Consider the following 23843-nt stretch of genomic DNA (forward strand, 5'->3'; position numbering starts at 1 on the left):
GCTTCAACTGCAAAGGGGAGACATTTCCTCAACCTGTTGCAGGAAAATTTTATGGGCCAGTTTGTGGAAGACCCGACTAGAGGTGAAGCTCTGTTGGATCTGGTCATTTCTAATAATGCAGATCTTGTTGGGAATGTCAATGTTCGTGAAAACCTCGGTAACAGTGATCACAATATAGTTACATTTTACCTATACTGTAAAAAACAAACGCAGGCTGGGAGGGCAAAAACATTTAATTTTAAGAAAGCCAATTTCCCCAGGATGAGGGCTGCAATTCAGGATATAGACTGGGAAGAACTAATGTCAAATAATGGAACAAATGATAAATGGGAGATTTTCAAATCTACTTTGAGTTATTATAGTGCAAAATTTATTCCTATAGGTAACAAGTACAAACGACTCAAATTAAACCCCACATGGCTTACACCTTCTGTGAAAGGGGCAATACATGACAAAAAAAGGGCATTTAAAAAATACAAATCTGAGGGTACAGCTGTAGCCTTTGTAAAATATAAAGAGCTTAATAAAATCTGTAAAAATTTAATAAAATTAGCAAAAATACAAAATGAAAGGCAGGTGGCCAAGGATAGTAAAACAAATCCTAAAAAATTCTTCAAGCATATAAATGCAAAAAAGCCCAGGTCTGAACATGTAGGACCCCTAGATAGTGGTAATGGGGAGTTGATCACAGGGGCAGAGTTACTAAATGGGTTCTTTAGCTCTGTATATACAACTGAAGAAGGAGCAGCTGATGTAGCCGGTGCCAGTGCTGTTAATATATCAGTTGATATACTGAATTGGATGAATGTATTGATGGTCCAAGCTATATTAAATAAAATAAATGTGCACAAGGCCCCGGGACCAGATGGGTTACACCCTAGAATTCTTAAAGAGCTTAGTTCAGTTATTTCTGTCCCCCTCTTCATAATATTCAGAGAATCTCTAGTGACTGGTATAGTGCCAAGGGACTGGCGCAGGGCAAATGTGGTGCCTATTTTCAAAAAGGGCTCTAGGTCTTCCCCAGGTAATTATAGACCAGTAAGCTTAACATCCATCGTGGGGAAAATGTTTGAGGGGCTATTGAGGGACTATATACAGGATTATGTGACAATAAATAGCATTATAAGTGACAGCCAGCACGGTTTTACTAAGGACAGAAGTTGTCAAACTAACCTAATCTGTTTTTATGAAGAGGTGAGCAGAAGTCTAGACAGAGGGGCCGCTGTGGATTTAGTGTTTTTGGACTTTGCAAAGGCATTTGACACTGTCCCCCATAGACGCCTAATGGGTAAATTAACCCCTTAAGGACGCAGCCTAGTTTGGGCCTTAAGGCTCAGAGCCCATTTTTCAAATCTGACATATTTCACTTTATGTGGTAATAACGTCGGAATGCTTAAACCTATCCAAGCGATTCTGAGATTGTTTTCTCGTGACACTTTGGGCTTCATGTTCGTGGTAAAATTTGATCGATATATTCAGTCTTTATTTGTGAAAAATTGCAAAATTTAGAGAAAATTTACAAAAAATAGCATTTTTCAGAATTTAAATGCATCTGCTTGAAAAACAGACGGTTATACCACCCAAAATAGTTACTAGTTCACATTTCCCATATGTCTACTTTAGATTGGCATCGTTTTTTGAACATTATTTTATTTTTCTTGGACGTTACAAGGTTTAGAACATAAACAGCAATTTCTCATATTCTTAAGAAAATTTCAAAAGCCTTTTTTTGAAGGTGCCAGTTCAGTTCTGAAGTGGATTTGAGGGGCCTATGTATTAGAAACCCCCATAAAACACCCCATTTTAAAAACTAGACCCCTCAAAGTATTCAAAACAGCATATAGAAAGTTTTTTAACCCTTCAGGCATTTCACAGGAATTAAAGCAAAGTGGAAATGAAATTTGCAAATTTCATTTTTTCTGCTGAATTTCAATTTTATTCAATTTTTTTTTAGTAACAGAGAAGGTTTTACCAGAGAAACACTACTAAATATGTATTGTCCAGATTCTGCAGTTTTTAGAAATGTCCCACATGTGGCCCTACTGCGCTCGTGGACTAAAACACAAGCCCTAGAAGCAAAGAAGCACCTAGTGCATTTTGAGGCCTCTTTTTTATTAGAATATATTTTAGGCAGCATGCCAGGTTTGAAGAGGCGTTGAGGTATCAAAACAATGGAAACCCACCAGAAGTGACCCCATTTTGGAAATTACACCCCTCAAGGAATTCATTTATGGTTTTTGTTATCATTTTGACCGCACAGTTTTTTCACAGCACGTATTTGAATTGGGCTGTGAAATGAAAAAAATGATATTTTTTCCAATAAAATGTCATTTTTGATCAAATTTTCTTATTTTCACAGGGAACAACATACCCCATTTTGTTGCCCAATTTGTCCTTAGTGCGGCAATACCCCATTTGTGGTGATAAACTGCCGTTTGGGCCCATGGGAGGGCTCAGAAGGAAAGGAGCGCTATGTGTTTGTTGGAGTCCAGATTTTGCTGGATTGGTTTTCGGGTGCCATGTCGCATTTGCAGAGCCCCAGAGGTATCAAAGCAATGGAAACCCACCAGAAGTGACCCCATTTTGGAAACTACACCCCTCAAGGAATTCATTTATGGTTTTTGTTATCATTTTGACCGCACAGGTTTTTCACAGCACCTATTTGAATTGGGCTGTGAAATGAAAAAAATTATATTTTTTCCAATAAGATGTCATTTTTGATCAAAATTTCTTATTTTCACAGGGAACAACATACCCCATTTTGTTGCCCAATTTGTCCTTAGTGCGGCAATACCCCATTTGTGGTGATAAACTGCCGTTTGGGCCCATGGGAGGGCTCAGACGGAAAGGAGCGCTATGTGTTTGTTGGAGTCCAGATTTTGCTGGATTGGTTTTCGGGTGCCATGTTGCATTTGCAGAGCCCCAGAGGTATCAAAGCAATGGAAACCCACCAGAAGTGACCCCATTTTGGAAACTACACCCCTCAAGGAATTCATTTATGGTTTTTGTTATCATTTTGACCGCACAGTTTTTTCACAGCACCTATTTGAATTGGGCTGTGAAATGAAAAAAATGATATTTTTTCCAATAAGATGTCATTTTTGATCAAAATGTCTTATTTTCACAAGGAACAACATACCCCATTTTGTTGCCCAATTTGTCCTTAGTGCGGCAATACCCCACTTGTGGTGATAAACTGCCCTTTGGGCCCATGGGAGGGCTCAGAAGGAAAGGACCACCATTTGGCCTACTGGAGCTTTTCTGGTGCTAAGTCATGTGTGCAGAAGCCCCTGAGGTACCAGTACAGTTGAAACCCCCGAGAAGTGACCCCATTTTAAAAACTACACCCCTTAAGACATTCATCTAGAGGTGTAGTGAGCATTTTGACCCCACAGGTACTGTGTAAAAGATAATGCGCAGCAGATGGTGCAGTGTGAGATTTGCAATTTTATATATGTATATGCCATTTTAGTGTCCAATATAGTGTGCCCAGCATGCGCCACCGGAGATATACACCCCTTAAATTGTAATGTGGGTTCTCCTGGGTACGACAATACCCTACATGTGGCTGTTATCAGCTGCCTGGGCATACGGCAGGGCTCAGAAGGGAAAGATGAGGGGGGTAAGCTGTGCGGAGTGCATCAGGGTAAATTAAAAATCAAGGGATGTATGATACATTTTAAAACAATCTTTTATACAGAGCCCTGGTTTTTCGGGACACGTGTCACATTGGTATATTGTGTTCTTCCTTATCCCCCTCTTATAGCAGACTCTGCACCTCTTTTGACTCTTTCCCTTTCCACCGGTTTGGGGACCTTCTCCTGGAAAGTGTTGCCCTGGTACGATGCGTGTGGCCTCGCTTCCAGAAGTACTGGGTGCCCCCCCTTCCTGGTCCCTAAAGATTAGATCTTGAAATTCCAGGAAAGTTCCCCTCTGGCCTGCACATCGACGTAGCACATACGCATTGTACAAAGCCATCTGTATGATGTGCCCGGCCAGCTTCTTATACCACACCGCATGGCGCTGTAGGGCTTCAGGACTTGATTTGACAAGTCCATCCCTCCCATGTACCTATTGTAGTCCAGGATGCAGTCTGGTTTGGGGGTGGCCTTTCCTTCATATATCCTAAACCTGTAGGTATACCCTGATGCACTCTCACAGCTTATACATCTTCACGCCATACCTTGCCCTCTTACCTGGCAGGTACTGGCGGAATTGAACCCTCCCTTTAAAATGTACCAGGGACTCATCAATAGAAAAACACTTCTCGGGGGTGTATGCTTGGGAAAACCGGGCACTGGAACGGTCTAATAGGGGTCTCCGTTTATACAAACGGTCAAAACTGGGGCCATCTCGGGGTGGGCACGGCTCATTATCAGTATAATGTAAGAAGCGAAGTATTGCCTCATTTATTTATTTTTTTAGGTTCCAGTTCATTTCTGAAGTTGCTTTGAGGGGCCCATATATTAGAAACCCCTATCAAACACCACATTTTAGAAACTAGACCCCTCAAAGTATTCACAACAGCATTTAGAAAGTTTATGAACCCTTTAGGTGTTTCACAGAAATTTAGAGCAAAGTAGAGGTGAAATTTACTCTTTTTATACCATTTTTTTTATAACACAAAAGGATTTATCAGAGAAACACAAATTAATACTTATTGCCCAGATTCTGCAGTTTAGAGAAATATCCCACATGTTGCCCTCGGGCGGTAATGGACTGAAGCGCCGGCCTCAGAAGCAAAGGAGCACCTAGCGGATTTTGAGCCCTCTTTTTTATTAGGCACCATGTCCGGTTTGAAGAGGTCTTGTGGTGCCAAAACATTGGAAACCCCCGAAAAGTGACCCCAATTTGGAAACTAGACCCCTTGAGGAATCCATTGTAGTTTTCATGGGGTGCATGCGGCTTTTTGATCAGTTTTTATTCCATTTTTAGGTGGCGTGGTGACTAATAAACAGCAATTCTACTATTGTTTTTGTATACTTTTTTTTTTACAGCGTTCACCGTGCGCTATAAATGATATATTAACTTTATTCTGCGGGGCGATACGATCACGTCGATACCAGATGTTTATTGTTTTTTTTTTATGTCTTATGCCGTTTGCACAATAAAATACGTTTTGTAAACAATCATTCACTTTTTGTGTTACCTTATTCTAAGAGCCAGAACGTTTTTATTTTTCAATCAATAAAGCCGTGCGAGGACTTATTTTTTGCGTAACGAACTGTATTTTCCATCAGTACCATTTTTAGGTACATGCGACTTTTTGATCTCTTTTTATTCCATTTTTTGGGAGGTGAAGTGACCAAACAATTGTGATTGTGGTACGGTTTATTAATATTTTTTTTTACGGCGTTCACCGTGCGGGATAAATAACAAAATAATTTTGTAGTTCAGGCCGTTACGGACGCGGCGATACCAATTATGTATAGTTTATTTGTTTGTTTATATATTTTTATTAATAATAAAGGACTGATAAGGGAAAAAGTGGGACTTTTACTTTTATTACTTTTAAAACTTTTATTTTCTTATTTTTACACATCTTTTTTTAACTTTTTTTTTACTTTATTACTTTGTCCCACTAGGGGACTTGAGGGCAGGAGGCCCTGATCGCTATTCTAATACACTGCACTACATGCGTAGTGCAGTGTATTAGAACTGTCAGCTACTCACTGACAGCAAGCATAGTGGGTCCTGACGTTGTCAGGACCCACTAGGCTTCCGTCTATGGCATAGCCGGACGCCATTGTTTGGTGTCCGGTTGCCATAGTCACCATCGCCGGCCGCTATCGCGTAGCAGGCCGGCGATGGCAGCTTAACCCCTAAAAAGCCGCGATCTCTATAGAACGCGGCTTTTAAGGGGTTAATCAGCGGGGACACAGCGATCGGTCCCCGCTGTAGGAGCTGTGACAGCTGCTGAACAAGACAGCAGCGTCACAGCTCCTGTATGTGTCGGGAGGACGGCCGAAACGGCCGTTACTCCCGAGACGTACTATTACGGCATGGAGCGCGAACGATACAGCTGCCATGACGTAATAGTACGTCAAGGAGCGGGAAGGGGTTAAGGACTATAGGTTTAGAAAATATAGTTTGTAATTGGATTGAGAATTGGCTCAAGGACCGTATCCAGAGAGTTGTGGTCAATGATTCCTACTCTGAATGGTCCCCGGTAATAAGTGGTGTACCCCAGGGTTCAGTGCTGGGACCACTATTATTCAACTTATTTATTAATGATATAGAGGAAGGGATTAATAGCACTATTTCTATTTTTGCAGATGACACCAAGCTATGTAATATAGTTCAGACTATGGAAGATGTTCATGAATTACAGGCAGATTTAAACAAACTAAGTGTTTGGGCGTCCACTTGGCAGATGAAGTTTAATGTAGATAAATGTAAAGTTATGCATCTGGGTACCAACAACCTGCATGCATCATATGTCCTAGGGGGAGCTACACTGGCGGATTCACTTGTTGAGAAGGATCTGGGTGTACTTGTAAATCATAAACTCAATAACAGCATGCAGTGTCAATCAGCTGCTTCAAAGGCCAGCAGGATATTGTGGTGTATTAAAAGAGGCATGGACTCGCGGGACAGGGATGTAATATTACCACTTTACAAAGCATTAGTGAGGCCTCATCTAGAATATGCAGTCCAGTTTTGGTGGGCTCCAGTTCATAGAAAGGATGCCCTGGAGTTGGAAAAAATACAAAGAAGAGCAACGAAGCTAATTAGGGGCATGGAGAATTTAAGTTATGAGGAAAGATTGAAAGAATTAAACCTATTTAGCCTTGAAAAAAGACGACTAAGGGGGGACATGATTAACTTATATAAATATATTAATGGCACATACAAAAAATATGGTGAAATCCTGTTCCTTGTAAAACCCCCTCAAAAAACAAGGGGGCACTCCCTCCGTCTGGAGAAAAAAAGGTTCAAGCTGCAGAGGCGACAAGCCTTCTTTACTGTGAGAACTGTGAATCTGTGGAATAGTCTACCGCAGGAGCTGGTCACAGCAGGGACAGTAGATGGCTTTAAAAAAGGGTTAGATAATTTCCTAGAACAAAAAAATATTAGCTCCTATGTGTAGAAATTTTTCCTTCTCTTTTCCCTTCCCTTGGTTGAACTTGATGGACATGTGTCTTTTTTCAGCCGTACTAACTATGTAACTATGTAACTATGTAACCACCGCGCGGCGCTACACCGCAGTGGCGGTTAACTGTGTAGGGTGTCTGCCCTGCTCTCCCCGTTGCCAATCAGCGGCCTGTCGCCGCTGAAATCGGCAATTAACCCCTTCGTTGCGATCGCCGCATTGAAGATGTTTAGAGCAGATCGGCAGCCGCCCACATGCATTTGCGGGGGCTGGCGATCCTTGTCACGGCAACCAGAGGCCAGACAATGTCCTCCGGGCTGCCATGTACGGAAGTCTATGAGGACCAGCCGGAGGCTGGTTCTCACAGGCTTCCTGTCAGAGTGACTGTTATTTCACAATGACAGTTAGAACTGCAAGTCTAAATGTCCCCTAGTGGGATAAGTGGAAAAAAAAAATAATAATAAAAATGTTTTAAAAAAAAGTGGAAAAATAAAAGTTATAAGTTACATAAACAAACACTGCTTTTTTTCCTATAATAAGTCTTTTATTATAGGAAGAAAATGAACACGTTAAAAAAAAGTACACATATTTGGTATCACCGCGTTCGTAACGACCCCAACTACAAAACGCCGCGAAAAAATAAATAAAAAAAACAACGCTAGAATCACGATTTTTTGTTCACCACTCCTCCCAAAATATACAATAAAAACTGATCAAAAAGTCGCATATACTCCAAAATAGTACCAATAAAAACTACAACCCATCCCGCAAAAAACAAGCCCTTACACAGCTTTTTTGACTGAAAAATAAAAAAGTTATGGCTCTCAGAATATGGTGACACAAAAAATTAATTATTTTATAAATAAGTGATTTTATTGCGCAAACGCTGCAAAACATAAAAAAAACTATATACAAATGGTATCGCCGTAATCGTACCGACCTGCAGAATAAAGTAAAATGGTCATTTATAGCCGAGGGTGAACTGCATAACAAAAAAGAATAAAAAACATTGTCAGAGTTGATGGTTTTTGGTCACCTTGCTTGCCAAAAAAATGGAACTTTATCCCTAGAATTTTTTTTTGAGAGGTATAGTTTCCAAAATGGGGTCACTTTTGGGGGGTTTCCACTGCTTTCATCCCTCCAGTGCATTGCAAACGCGACACGGCACTGAAAACTATTGCAGCAAAATCAGAAATCCAAAATCCAAATGGTGCTCCTTCTATTCTGAGCCCTGCTGTGGGTCCAAAGAGCAGTTTATTACCACATATGGGGTATTGCTATAATCGGGGGAAATTGCCTTACACATGTTGCTGTGTTTTTTCTCCTTTATTCTTTGTAAAAATTAATAATTTCTAAGTTTTTCAGAAAAAATGAAGATTTTCATCTTCACATACTAATTCAAATAAATTTAGCAAAAAAAACTGTGGGATCAAAATGCTCACTATACCCCTAGATAAATTCCTTGAGGGGTGTAGTTTCCAAAATGGGGTCACTTTTGCGGGTCTTTACTGTTCTGGCCCCACAAGACCCCTTCAAACATGACATAGTGCATAAAATATATTCTAAATAAAGGAGGCCCCAAAATCCTCTAGGTGCTCTTTTGCTTCTGAGGTCTGTGTTTCAGTTCATTATCACACTAGAGCCACATGTGGGATATTTCTAAAAACTGCAGAATCTGGGCAATAAATATTGAGTTGCATTTCTTGGGTAAAACCTTCTGTGGTACAGAAAAAAATGTATTACAAATGAATTTTTGCAAAAAAAAATGTCATGTTAAATACCTTTGTGTCAAAAAAGACAAAAATATAGGTATGATACCTTTATTGGCTAACCATAAAAGTTCTATATGCGGCTTTCAGAGCACAGAGGCTCCTTCTTCAGTCAGGTTTAGAAATGAATGACTTAGAAAAAAGCACAACATTTAAGATGTTAAACAAAGACAATTAGTACATGAGGTGATACATCATTAAGATAAGCTGGGCCCATAAAACTGAGGTTATAGGGGTGATGACTTAGGAGTTAAAGAGACTCTGTCAAACATAAGTGCCCTATTTTCTACATAATATGATCGGCGCTGTCATGTAGATTACTGAAGTGTTTTTTATTTAGAAAAACGATAATTTTTGACGGAGTTATGACCTATTTTAGCTTTATGACTTTCTTAATAGACAACTGTGTTTTACTTTTTGACCAAGTGGGCGTTGTGGAGAGAAGTGTATGACGCTGACCAATCAGTGACCAATCAGCGTCATACACTTCTCCCCATTCATTTACACAGCATATAGTGATCTTATTACATCACTATGTGCAGCCACATACACACACTAACGTTACTGAAGTGTCCTGACAGTGAATATACATCACCAACAGCCAGGACGTGATGTCTATTCACAATCCTGACACTTCTGTAGCGTCCGTGTGATATTTACAGCAAGGCAAGCGTAATCTCGCGAGATTACGATGTAACCTGTCATTTAAAACGAGATTACGCATGCCTTGCTGTAAATATCACACAGATGTTACAGAAGTGTCAGGATTCTGAATAGACCTCACGTCCTGCCTGGAGGTAATGTATATGCACTGTCAGGACACTTCAGTAACGTTAGTGTGTGTGTATGTGGCTGCACATAGTGATGTAATAAGATCACTATATGCTTTGTAAATGAATGGAGAGAAGTGTATGACGCTGGTTGGTCACTGATTGGTCAGCATCATACACTTCTCTCCACAACGCCCACTTGGTCAAAAAGTAAAACACGCCCAGTTGTCTATTAAGAAAGTCATTAGCATAAAGCTAAAATAGGTCATAACTCCATTAAAAATTATCGTTTTTCTAAATAAAAAACACTGCTGTAATCTACATTACAGCGCCAATCACATTACGTACAAGATAGGGCACTTATAATGTGGTGAAAGAGCCTCTTTAAGGCATCTGGAGTCAGTCTGATGGGGGATGTGACGTGTGTCCATGTAGTGGCTCATAAATCCAGGTGTTAGATTGAGGCCTTGTGTCAATGACTGGAATTTCATCATCATCCCAAATTTTTCTTTCTCTGTTGTTTTTAAAATGACCCTTCAGAATTAGTACCTTTAAATCTGCCAAACTGTGATCAGGTCCAGAGAAGTGTTTTCCCACGGGTGTATCCACCTCCTGTTTTATTGTATGTCTGTGAAGATTCATCCTGGCTTGTAGTTTTTGTATTGTTTCTCCAATGTAGATTCCTTTATCTATGCACTTTGTACACAGGATCATGTACACTACTTTGGAGGATGTACAGGAGAACGTGCCAGCGATTTTATGGTCCTGCTGAGTGTTTGGTATGTGGATGGTGTTTGATGACAAGATGTTGGTACATGTTTTGCATTTTCTCCTGTTGCAAGGGAAAGTGCCAGTCTCTGATGGTGGTGAGAGGGCACTTCTGACCAGGAGATTCCTTAGGTTTGGTGGCTGTTTGTATGCAAGGAGAGGTAAATCCGGGTATATTTCCTTCAGTTTATTGTCTTTGTTTAATATAGGTTGGAGATCAGCAGCAATTTTCCTCAAGATGTTCATTTGGGGGTTGTATATGACCACTAGGGGAACCCTGCTGTTGTCTTCCTTCTTTTTGCACTCCAGAAGATTGGTCCTTGGAAATTGTGTTGCTCTGTAGATCTGATCATCTATAATCCTTGGATGGTATCCCTGTTGTAAGAATGTATACCTCAGTGATAGCAGGTGTTGTTTTCTGTCTTCATTGTCTGAACAGATCCGTATGTACCGCAGAGCCTGGCTGTGATGGATGATGATGATGGATTTCTTTGTGTCTCGGATGGAAGCTGTTCCATCTCAGATATGATGGACGGCCTTTAGGTTTATGGTAGATTGTTGTTTCTATGGTATTGTTTCTCATGTATATGGTCATGTCTAGGAAATGTATTTGAGATTTTGAGTAGTTGAGAGTGAGTTTGATGGTAGAGTGGAACTTGTTGAAGTTTTTATGGAAAGAAAGCAGTTCAGAGCCTGTCCAGATTATCAGCAAGTCATAAATGTACCTGAAATATGCTAGAGCTTTAGTTGCGCAGGTTGATAGAAACTTGTCCTCTAGTTTGGCCATGAACAGGTTAGCATATTGTGGTGACATTTTGCTATCCATAGCGCTTCCCATACATTGCAGATATATGTCTTTGTCAAATAAAAAATTATTGTGACTGAGTACGAACCTGATGAGTTGTAGGGCTGGCTCTGTCGCTAGATTGTTCTTTTGAAGAAAGTGTTGGCATGCGGCTATGCCATCCTCATGGGGGATGTTAGAATACAGAGACTCCACATCCATAGTTGCCAATATTGTTCCCTCTGGTGGTGGACCTAGGGCTGAGAGTTTGCAGAGGACGTCTGTGGTGTCCTGGACATAACTGGGTGTGCACCTCACCAAGGGCTTTAGAAGATTTTCCACCCAGCCAGAAATATTCTCAGTTAGAGTCCCAACACCTGAAATGATTGGTCTCCCCTGGATTTCCTTCTTTATGTATTTTAGGTAACATGTAGAATGTACCCATTCTGGGATTGTCCGGTATAAGGTCCATTAAACTGTCTGATACAGCGTTGAAACCACTCTGTCACGAACAATACTCCCGGCACACCTGACTTGGATGCTACTGTAAAGGGGAACTCCGGTTGTCTATTCTCACTATACACACACCTATCGCAACAGGCTAACAATGAGTTAAAGCGCACCCCAAAACCAGTTCACACATCCACACAAAACGCTGCCACCACTTGCCGTATTAGGACGACAAGAGCCTCCTCCTGGTAACGCACAAGTTCACACAGGCACACACTGAATCTAAATAGCATTCAACAGGTTATGCTTTTCCTCTTCAAGGTTGTGGGTAGGTTTAGAGCAGCAAGGAACAAACTTATTAATTTTAAGGTTTAATATACGAAAGTACAGTGCTTACAAAAAAAGGTTACAAAAATTATGTAATAAAAATTTAATACATATAAGCAAAACAGTTACAACATAAAAGGGAATAAAGCAAAGAATAACAGACCTCTTATGTATTTGATAGGTTAGAGATCCCGCTGAGGAGAACAGCTTGAAGGTGGACAGAACTGCAATGTGGTTGCATCTCCTGTGGTCTGACACTGTGTATTTCTTGGTATGCCATTATAAAGGGTCTAAACAAGACCCCTCACCCCTCCTCCTGGTGAGGTGGAAGGAAGATGGCTAATTACATGCAAAACAGGGAAAGTTGTCGGACACAATTCTAATCAGTCATAACTCCTTATATGAATCTCGTAGTGAGATACTATGTCTGACAAGTTCCCGGTCCTATATCTACCAACCTTGGCATACCAAACAGGACTATGAAATATTAATAATTCTAACCAACATTCAGTTCTGGGGTTTCTCATGGCCGAGAATCCCTGTGCTTGAGACCCAAGGAGCGTCTGAGTTCCTGGATCATATACACCTAATATAACCTATATAATATATTTCTTGCTAATTCATTATACTCAAGATACCACAATATTCACATATATTAAACCAAAAAAGAGATCTTGATATCATGCAATTATATTTGTCAAAATACAATTTTATTAAATTAATTTACAATTTATTACACATCAGTACAAAAATACAAAAATAACACCCCTCCCAAGTATATACTATAGACATTTAAAATATATAAAAATAGAAAGCCAGGTGAATTCTATTATGATATCATAAATCATGAATGGTAATAACTCCTCACAAAATACATATACCCCTCAGATAAAGGGAAGCTAGATAACATATGTATTCATATGTGCACAGAATACAAAGCACGATCTATTAAGGCAAATGAAATCTCAATGCATTAAATATATTGAGGTAACGTGACCATGCTAGTAATCCTGCTTGAAAGCAGTGTAAAAAAGGAGGATATCACTACAAATAGCAACGAATGATAATTTAGAGTTACTAGTGCTTAAAATTCAGCATACCTGAGGAGGACATGATGAGTATATAGTAAGGCACCTGGACACCGAGCACCTCGACGCGCGTTTCGCAACCTTCGTCAGGAGATATAATTGCTACTCTGACAGCTCCAGTTTAAATACAATATAGGAGAGCCCCAGTGACCAATGGTGCACCACGCACTGCTCACACCCACCGATGTCATCCCGTCAGCGTCATGACGAACACCACTGAATGCAGAGCATAACCGCGATGCCCGTCATTATCCTGACTACTTCCGGTCTGAGAACGGTAAGTGCCGCAGTGCGCAAGCGCACCACCATCAGGCATAATTTATATATAAAAGCTTCATTAATAAGGTAATATCAACCTTATACAGCTGGGGTTTAGCATACCAAACATGTCTACCTCTAAAATGAACGTTCAGGGAATAATTAGTAAAGTAGATTAAGACCCACCGAAAGAAGTCCAGGTAAGGAGTCCGGTAGCATCGGGCGCAGGTGCATTGCGCACATGAAGCCACGGATAGTAGACCTGTGTGTGTGTGTGTGTGTGTGTGTGTGTGTGTGTGTGTGTGTGTGTGTATAGGAGATAGCATAGCATATCTATAGCACCACGACCCAATAAACTATGGATAGGATTAGATACATTGGCTCAGCAGACAGTATCACACATGATGGGATTCGATACACAGCTCAGCAGACAGTATCACACATGATAGGATTAGATATAGTGGCTCAGCAGACAGTATCACACATGATGGGATTAGATATAGGGCACAGCTCGCTGACATTACAGCTGCAGTGCTGGACCCAGGAAAGGTAAGAATAATAATTTTGCTTCTTTATGTGTTACTAATTATTTTTGTGTGTTTGTGTTTTTTTACAAGTTCGGTCGTTGGACTACTTCGGATACAAGGACTACTTCAATGACAGCATTTTTTTATTCTCAATAAAATGGTTAATGGGGGTTGTGTTTTTTTATTTCAATAAAATATTTTTTCTCTGTGCTTGTATTTTTTTAAACTTTATTATTACCGCCTTAGTAATGGCCGCTGGCTGATTGACAACCTCCATTACTAAGACGAGGCTTAATGTTAGCAGGTGAAGAGGCTAACACTAACCCCCATTGTTACCCTGGTACCCACCGCCACCAGGGGTGCTGGGAAGAGCCGGGTACGAACCAGTACCCTACCATCTGTAGTGACGGTCAGGCACCGGGGCGGCTGCAGGCTGTTATTATTAGGCTGGGGAAGGCCAAAAACTGTGGCCCTTCCCACCCTGGTAATGCTAGGCTGCTGCTGTGTTGTATCTGGCTGGTTCTGAAAATTGGGAGGGGACCCCACATCATTCTTTCCAATTATTATTTTTTTTTTTAAATGACGTGGGATCCTCCCCATTTTTCATAACCAGCCAGATACAATAAAGCAGCAGCAGCCTAGCATTACAAGGGGGGGGAAGGGCCACTGTTTCTGGCCTTTCCCTGCCTTATAATACCAGCCGGTGGCCAACCATCACTACAGATGAAAAAATATTTTATTGAAATAAAAATAAAAAAACACACAACCCTCATTAACCATTTTATTGATAATAAAAAAAAGCCGTCATCGAAGTAGTCCTCGAATCCGACGTAGTCCAACGACCAAACCTGTAAGAAAACACACAAAAATCGATTAGTAACACATGTTTTAGGCTTAGATACAGGGCCCATGGGTGATACTGTCTGTGGGACCCTGTATCTAAGCCTACCGCAAGGTAGGCTTAGATACAGGTTCCAGCAGGCAGTAATCTTATACAGTATAAGATTACTGTGTGCTGGGGCCCTGTATCTAAACCTACTGCGGCCCGAGTTACTATAGTAACTTTTTATTGATGTGGTGCGGGGGGCCGCGGGTCCCCTGGCTTCGGGGCCCGGTCGCAATTGTGACCGCTGCAACCCCTATAGCTACGCCACTGCCTGTCTTCACTTCACATGCACAGTGTACTGTCCTCGGCGATCCCTCTCCTGGTCTTGTCTTGGTAAGTTGTAATTGACTTCACTAACTATTGCCTAAACATTTGTTTTTGAGGTAGGCAGGTTTGGAACAGTAAACCCCAGCTGCATAACACTATGCTGGTGGTTTAGTGGCTCCAATCGTACTGACAGGTTCGCTTTAATTTAAAGGGTATAAAAAAAATTACTACTTTACAAAATGCAATACAAAACTGATACATTGTGTGAGAGGTATATAAACTAGAGAAAAAAGGAGTCCATTACTATCGTTTATAACAAAGTAGAAAATTTATTGATTATAGACAAAACAAAGAATCTAAAAACCAATGGATCACAATTTAAATGCACACTGTCATAACATGTACAGAGAGTATACATAGCATGAGAAAATCACATGATCTTTATACCAGGATTAGAGATGAACCTACTCAAATAAGTACATATAGAACCACCTCTATAAAAAAAGGAGAGTAAAGAACTCACTGTGAGAAAGCGAGAAAGCTAGACTTGCGAAACGCGCGTCGTCGGCGCTACCTTACCTTCTGGGCCACGTAATTACGCCATTTAGTATGGGTAAGTCTATTACCAACGATCTGTTGGGTCTTACACGTATTTACCCCATTTGTTACTCTATTTAATTACATTTAAACACTCACAGTGAGTTCTTTACTCTCCTTTTTTGATAGAGGTGGTTCTATATGTACCTATTTGAGTAGGTTCATCTCTAATCCTGGCGACACCAAAACATGATTTTTTTTAGAAAAGAGTATTTTTATTGTGGAGACGTAGTGAAACTGAAAAAAACTATAGAAATTTGGTGTTGCTGTAATCGTATCGCCCCTCAGAATAAAGTTAACATGTTGTTTATACTGCACGGTGAACACTGTAAAAAACAAAACGTGCTAGAATGGCTGTTTTTTGGTTTCCTCATCTCCCCAAAAATAGAATAAATAGTGATAAAAAAAAAATCGCATGTACCCCAAAATGGAACCAATAAAAATTACAGCTCGTTCCACAAAAAACAAGCCCTCACACAGCTCCGTCACCGGAAAAATAACACATTATTACTCTCAAAACGCAATGATGCAAAATGATGCTAAATGACAGCCCAGACTCATATTTTAGGTCCAGTAGAATTTCACTAAATACCCCACATCGTCATTTTCTGGACCACACAGATGGACCCTGTAGATGCAGCGGAGATGAGGAAACTTTAGGGCCTTGTGCGGCTTATAGGGCTAGTGAAGAAGTCAAATATAAGGCAATACTGGAGCGCAGATATTTTGTATAATACCCAATAAACCCGGCCTGTGCATAAAGGATTGGCTCAAAGTGTACCAGACCAATCCATGGATTATTCATTCACCCCATCATTACATCATCCTATTATGACCTGTTGCACTCCACCCAGTTTACATATGCCCTGATGTACTCCACCCAGCTTACATATACCCTGATTTACTCCGCCCAGTTTACATATGCCCCCACATTATAAGCTGACATACCAGTAAAACACTAAGCAAAATCTGTGCTTCAAAAGCCAAATGGTGGTCCAACTGAGCCTGGCAGTGTTCCCAAACAGCAATTTATGACAACATATGGGGTATTACTGTATTCTGGAGAACCCACTTAACAATTTATGGGATGTGTGTCTACGGTGGTACAAGCTGGGCACAACACATTGGGCACTAAAATGGCATATCTGTGGAAAACGGCAATTTTCAATCTGCAACATTATTGTTTACTCATTTTTGCAAAACACTTGTGCGGTAATTTTTCAGGAGTACCACTGTACTGATACTATAGCTCAATGCAACATGGTGTCAAAAAACGAATCTTGTAAAATCTCCACTCCAAATACTAAATGGTGCTCCTTCCGTTTAGAGCCCTGTTGTGTGTCCAAATAGCAGTTTATTACCACATGTGGGGTATTTCCCTACTCTGGAGAGAATGCTTTACAACTGTTACGGTGCTTTTTCTCCTTTATTTGTTGAGAAAATGAAAAATTTTGAACTAATGCTACATCTTATTGGAAAATAATGTAATTTTTCATTTTCACTGCCCATTTGTAATAAAATCTATGAGACACCTGTGGGGTCAAAATGCTCACTACCCCCCTAGATGAATTCCTCAATGGGTGTAGTTTGCCAAATGGAGTCACTTTTGGGGAGTTTCCACTGTACTGGTACCTAAGGGGCTTTGCAAAAGCGACATGATGCAGAAAAACCAATCCAGCAGCAAAATCTGCTCGCCAAATGGCGCTCCTTCCTTTCTCAGCCCTGATGTGTATTCATACAGTGGTTTATTACCACGTATGGGCATTTCCGTACTCTGGAGAAGTTGCTTTACAAATGTTATGGTGCTTTTTCTCCTATATTTGATGAGAAAATGAAACATTTTGACCTAAAGCTACGTCTTAGTGGAAAAAATGTAATTTTAAATTTTTACTGCACAATTCTAATGAAATCTATGAAACACCTGGGGGGTAAAAATGCTCACTACACCCCTAGTTGAATTCATCTAGGGGTGTAGTTTCCCGAATGGAGTCACCTTTGGGGGGTTTCCACTGTACTGGTACCTTAGGAGCTTTACAAATGAGACATGGTGCCGAGAAATTAATCCAGCAAAATCTGTACTCCAAAAGCTAAATGGCGTGCCTTCCCTTCCGAGCCCTGATGTGTATTCATACAGTGGTTTATTACCACATATGGGGTATTTCCGTACTCTGGAGAAGTTGCTTTACAAATGTTGGGGTGCTTTTCCTCATTTATTTTTTGAAAAAATTAAAAATTCTGAGGTAAAGCTACATCTTATTGAAAAATAATGTAATTTTTCATTTTCACTGCCCAATTCTAATGAAATCTATGAAATACCTGTGTGGTCAAAATGATCACTACACCCCTAGATGAATTCCTCTAGGGGTGTAATTTCCCAAATGGAGTCACTTTTGGGGGGTTTCCTTTGTTTTTGAACCACAAGACCTCTTCTAACCTGACATGGTGCCTGAAATATAATTTAAGAAAAGGAAGGCCGAAAAATCCTCTAGGTACTCCTTTGCTTCTGGGGCCTTTGGTTCAGGCCCGTAGCACACTAGGGCCACATGTGGGATATTTCTAAAAACTGCAGAATCAGGGCAATAAATATTCAGTTGTGTTTCTCTTGTAAAAAGCATCAGTATTACAGGAAAAATGGATTAAAATTTCCTTTCCACTTTGCTTTAATTTCTGTGAAACGCATAAAGGGTTAAGAAACTTTCTAAATGCTGTTTTGAATACTTTAAGGGGTGCAGTTTTTAAAATGGGGTGATTTGTGGGGGTTCCTAATATATAAGGCCCTCAAAGCTTACAGATCTGAACTGTTCCCTAAAAAAATAGCCTTTTGAAATTTTCTTGAAAATATGAGAAATAGCTGCTAAACTTATAAGCCTTGTAATGTCCTAGAGAAATAATGGATGTTCAAAAAACGATGCCAATCTAAAGTAGACATATGGGAAATGTTAACTAGTCACTATTTTATGTGGTATAACTATCTGTCTTACAAGCAGATACATTTGAATTTATAAAAATGCTAATTTTTGCAAATTTCCTCTAAATTTTGGTGTTTTTCACAAATAAATATTGAATTTATCAACCAAATTTTTTCACTAACATAAAGTCCAATGTGTCACGAGAAAACAATCTCAGAATCGCTTGGATAGGTAAAAGCATTCCAGACATATTCATCACATAAAGTGACACATGTCAGATTTAAAAAATGAGGCTGTGTCATATGGTCCAAAAGTGGCTGCGTCCTTAAGGGGATATGCAAACGTAGTGTTTTCAGCCGTTTTTCGGGCCGTAAACGTCCCTAAAAACGGCTGAAAAATTGGAAGCAGAGGCCTACAAACATCTGCACATTGATTTCAATGGGAAATTCAGCATTCTGTTCCGACGGGGTGTTTTTTTACGCCTTGTTTTCCAAAAACGGCACGTAAAAAGACGCCCGTGAAAACGAAGTGCATGTCACTTCTTGGGATGTTGCTGGAGACGTTTTTCATTGACTATAGAAAAACAGCTCCCAAAACGGCCTTAAAAAATGCAGTGAAAAACGCGAGATTGACTAAAAAACGGCTCACCGTGGACCAGAAAACTTTTGAAGGAATAGTAAATATAGTCAATACAATGACATCAGACATCATGACCATCTCTCAGTTATGGAGGAAAGCATTGACGCCCATTGAGCTATCAATTCTTTGAAAAATAAGACTTTGTGTGGCCTCACAATTTCATGTAACATCTTAGTTTGTATGCACTGTGGTGCTGTGTAGAATATGAGAAATGTATTATTCAAGCTGTCAGAGTCAATATCATGTTTTTAAAATATCAGGATGTTAAGAAATAGGGATGTGCCTGGATTTCTTTGTCTTCAAGGTTGATTTTCCTATATGAGCTTTCTCTCATGCACTGTAATTAATAGTGAATGGTAACGTAGATGCTCATTGTGAATAGATCTTAAGATCTAACTATAAACTGAAATATGTCATTTCTTTTTGTTTAGATGACTCTGGGGACGATGAACCAAGTTCACAGTCTGACAAAAGTGAATTGCACAGCTCCCTGAAGTCTCTGACAAGTAAGCTAGATGACCTCAGTACATGCAATGACCTCATCGCTAAGCATGGAGCAGCACTCCAGCGCTCCCTTAGTGAGCTGGAGAACTTAAAATTGCCAGCAGAGAGCAGTGAGAAGATCAAATCGGTGAATGAAAGGGCCACTCTCTTCAGGATCACTTCAAATGCAATGATCAATGTGAGTCTTCTATCATTTTTTATGTGATAATCTAACATTTCAATGTAAACTGACGTAAGGCATTGGCTATTCAAGTGTATTGTTTACAGTGAAACTTGATTTGTGTTTTTTTTTTTTTACAAAGAAGGAAACCTCTAAGTATTCACTCACAGTCCTTGGATAAGGATTAGGCGGGAGCGGCAGCCTCCTAGGGCGCAGCTGCTTCCACTGCATGGTTCGGGGGCACATAGCAAAGTCTACGCTAACGTGATCAACAGTAGTGCTGACACTGGCTTACGTACCATCAATACAGATTGTCGAAAGACAACCTCATCCTTCTGATGATGAGAAAGGAGTGCTGTCATTTGTTGTCAACCTTGTCTTCTCTTTCCTGCACTGATTAGGGCAAGAGCAGGAAGTTACAGAACATTTCCCCTGCAAACTGGAATCTATCGTTTCTATACTTGGCAAGAAACATCTCCGCTTCTATAAAATCCTGATCAATAGAAAATTAGACTCATTCATGAATGTAAGCATCTTGACCACACACACCAAACAAATAGGGTGATGCCAGATGCCAGGATTGTTTTTTAGTCATTTTAGAGCTCTGTTTACACTAGCATTTTGGCTTCTGTTGATAATGTAAGCCATGACGGTCTGACAGATTCATTTGTTGGCTGACGGACCCATTGACTTATAATGGGGTCTGTCGTATGTACTGTTGAGCTTTCCATCACGCCTTGCTATTCTTGTCATTAAAAGTGATGGAAACCCAGAACTAACCTCTCGGCGTATGTTCACACGCTGAGTCAAAAACGGCTTAAAATTACACAGCTGTTTTCAGAGAAAACAGCCTCTGATTTTCAGACTTTATTTTAAGCTTTTTTTAGGCGTTTTTTGGAGCTGTTTTTCTATTGACAAAATGAAAAGCAGCTCCAAAAATGGCTCAAGAAGTGACATGCTACTTCTTTTTACGTTTTTCTATTTTAAAAAACCGTGCGTAAAAAATGCCCCATCTGAGCGAAACGCCGTTTCCCCCATTGAATTCAATGGGCAGATGTTTGTAGGCGTTCAGCTACCGTTTTTTCGGGCGTATTTCAGGGCGCCCCAAAATACGCCTGAAAACACAGCATGTGAACAGAGCCTAAGTCAGCAGTGAATTCTGGGGAAAGCGAACACATTCTAAAGCCCACTGTTTATACAAGAATTAACTAGCAACCAGCTCTCATGTCCGGCCTTGTCGATTTTAGATGTAGGATAGCGCTCATACAACTGAGGAAGATCATGCAGCACATTTTAAACTTAAAGTGGGCCTATCACATTTGTTGTTGTTTTTTTGTTTTGTTTTTTTACTTTATAGCAATTCCTTATTATACTTTATTATTGGAAACACTCCCTTTAGCCATAGTGAATCAATGACAACAAGCAGGGCTACTGGAACTCCAAAAGTATTTGAGGTTGCCTTGTAAACCACTTTCCAGAATGCAGGCTACCCTTTACGACAGCCTGTAGTCAGGGGTGAACCTAGCCCCTTTGCTGCCTGAGGCGAACAATAGAAAGGCGCCCCCCCCCCCCCCCCACAAATCTATTCAAGTAACCACAGCCGGACGTTCTGACTTTCTGCTGAGTTCAGTGGCCCAGCATTGGGATGGCATGATGGCATGATGCAGTGACGTAATCGCGCTAGGCCGCTGACGTCAATAGCGTGCTCTTGGACTGTTGTAGACCGCAGGCCTAAACCAGGCTGTGGTCTACGAGAGAAAACGGTGGGGCAGGGAGCCAACGGCCCAGGGCTGGCTGGCACATTTTAGCCTGGAGGCAAGCACACAGCACTTTCCCAAGAGTAGCGGCCCATTTTGGGGGCATTGTGAAATTGCTGAGTTTGTCCTCCCTAACACCACCACTATAGAACTGCTATATGTCAATGGAAAAATCTTCCACCACAGGAAAAAATATGCTTCCCAATGGTGGAATAAAAGAAAGCTTCACCCGAGCCTGGGACCTGGTACTCTGCCATGTGGAAAAAATTTCCCTCTGGCGAAAGACTTTTCAGTTGACAGGTAGCAGAGTCTGAAGGGGAATTATTTTTAATTTTTTTACCTCTAGATTCTAGTGCATTGCAGGGGAGAAGGAAAGTGTATATTTTTTTATTTTTCATACTTTTTTTTTCTCCCGGTTGTTTCCAATGGACCGTTTGGACTATGCCGTAGATTTATTTGACTACTTTGATGATCTATGTTTTTTTTTGTTTTTTTTTAAATAAAATGGTGAAAGCGGGTTGTGTGAGGGAGTTTTTATTTAAATTAAAAAATGTTTCTTATGTCCATGTGTTTTTTTTAATACATTATTACCGCCAGTGTAATGGCCGCTATCTGATTGACAGCATCCATTACTAAGGCTGGGGCTTACTGTTAACCAGTAAAAATGCTAGCACCAACCTCCCATTATTACCCCAGTACCCAATGCCGCCAGGGGTACCGGGAAGAACCGGGTACAATCCAATACCTGAACATATAAAGCGACGGCCGGGCACTGTCATCCCTTCAGATGGTTGGGTCCTGGATCGTACCTGGCTCTTCCTGGTACCCCTGATAGCAGTGGGTACTGGGGTAATAATGGGAGGTTGGTGCTAGCCTTTTTACTGGTTAACAGTAAGCCCCACCTTAGTAATGGATGCTGTCAAACAGCGGCTATTACGAAGACGGTAATAAAGTATAAAAAAAAGACATACTATTTTTTTAATTGAAATAAAAACTCCCTCACATAACCCTCTGACCATTTTATTTAAAAAAATGTAGATCATCAAAGTAATCCAACGAATCTACGACGTTGTCCAAATGGCCCAGCGGAACCTGCAAAACAAAAAACAAAACATAACCAGTATGAAAAATAAAAATACTTCTACTCACCTACTGCAGTCTTCTGTCTTCTCCCCTGCACTGCAATAGAAACTAGAGGTCAATGAACTGTACTTCCTATTGTGCCGCCCAGGACCTAGAGATCTGGCAGAAATGTTAATCGTTATTAATAATTCTAACGCATCTGGGAGGTCCCGTGCACCAGAAAATGCTAATGCAGGGACTCCTAAAGTGACAGAAGAGTCCCTGTATTAGCTATGTGACCGGGGTTACTAGGAGTCACATTGAAGTGTCAGGTAAGGGTGTGGGGCAGGAGGAGGCGGCAATTCAAATAAATTGACGGGTGGTCCTGCATTCACAGCAGGCAGGGCCTGGCAATTCATTTCAATTGACAGACAACTCCTGCGATGACTGCAGTTGCTGTCGCTCTTAGATAAAATGGCGCCCGTCTTCCCCCTAGAAGCGAGGGTCGCTGTGGGTCCCTGTGAACCGTAGATGTCACAGAGCACAGTTCAAAGCTAAAATAGCTCCAGCAGGAGATAGGAAAGTAGGGATGGGAGCCGACCCTATGCCCTGAGTAGGGATGTCACGATACCAGAATTTGGACTTCGATACCGATACTTCGTTTAGTATTGCGATTTCTATACCAATTCGATACTTTGCCAACAGTAATAAAAAATAAAGTTCTTCCGTTTTCTGATGTGAGGTGCGATGATGAATTTAACCTCCACGTGCCTCACATTAATAGTAATTAACCCCATCATGTTTCTCAGTCATAATGGGTTAATATGTAAGGTACATGATGGGGTTAATTACTATTAATGTGAGGCACATGGAGGTTAAATTCATCATCGCACCTCGTGCCCCAAAATAAGTGATAAAAAGCAGTTTTTTTTGTTTTTTTTTTACAGCGTACACATCATAAATGATGCAAAAAAATTGTTGTGCAGGTTATTCCGGCTGCGCCAATACGGATTATGTGTATATTTTATGTATTGAGACTTATTTTAATGTTTATTGTAAAAAAGGTGCATGTGTATTTTTTATTTTATTTAACATTACTTTATGTTTTTACTTTATTTTTTAAACCTTAATGTACTGGCATATATCTATATACTGATAGTACACAGGCATATATCTATATTACAGTACATTAGCCTGTGTACGTATAGTATACAGGCAGGCAGTTAGG

At 40.4% G+C, this 23843-nt stretch overlaps 1 protein-coding gene across 1 annotated transcript in view; it reads left to right on the top strand.

The window, feature by feature from the left end:
* Window positions 1–23843, top strand: part of OSBP2 (oxysterol binding protein 2) — a 385374-nt gene that overhangs the window by 208754 nt on the left and 152777 nt on the right. Inside the window, exon 3 of the mRNA XM_075835587.1 lies at window positions 19564–19814. Within this exon, the coding sequence (XP_075691702.1) occupies window positions 19564–19814 (251 nt within the window). The remainder of the gene's footprint in view (window positions 1–19563; window positions 19815–23843) is intronic.

Source organism: Rhinoderma darwinii, chromosome 1 (assembly GCF_050947455.1).
Source record: "Rhinoderma darwinii isolate aRhiDar2 chromosome 1, aRhiDar2.hap1, whole genome shotgun sequence".
In the NCBI taxonomy this organism is placed as follows: Eukaryota; Metazoa; Chordata; class Amphibia; order Anura; family Rhinodermatidae; genus Rhinoderma; species Rhinoderma darwinii.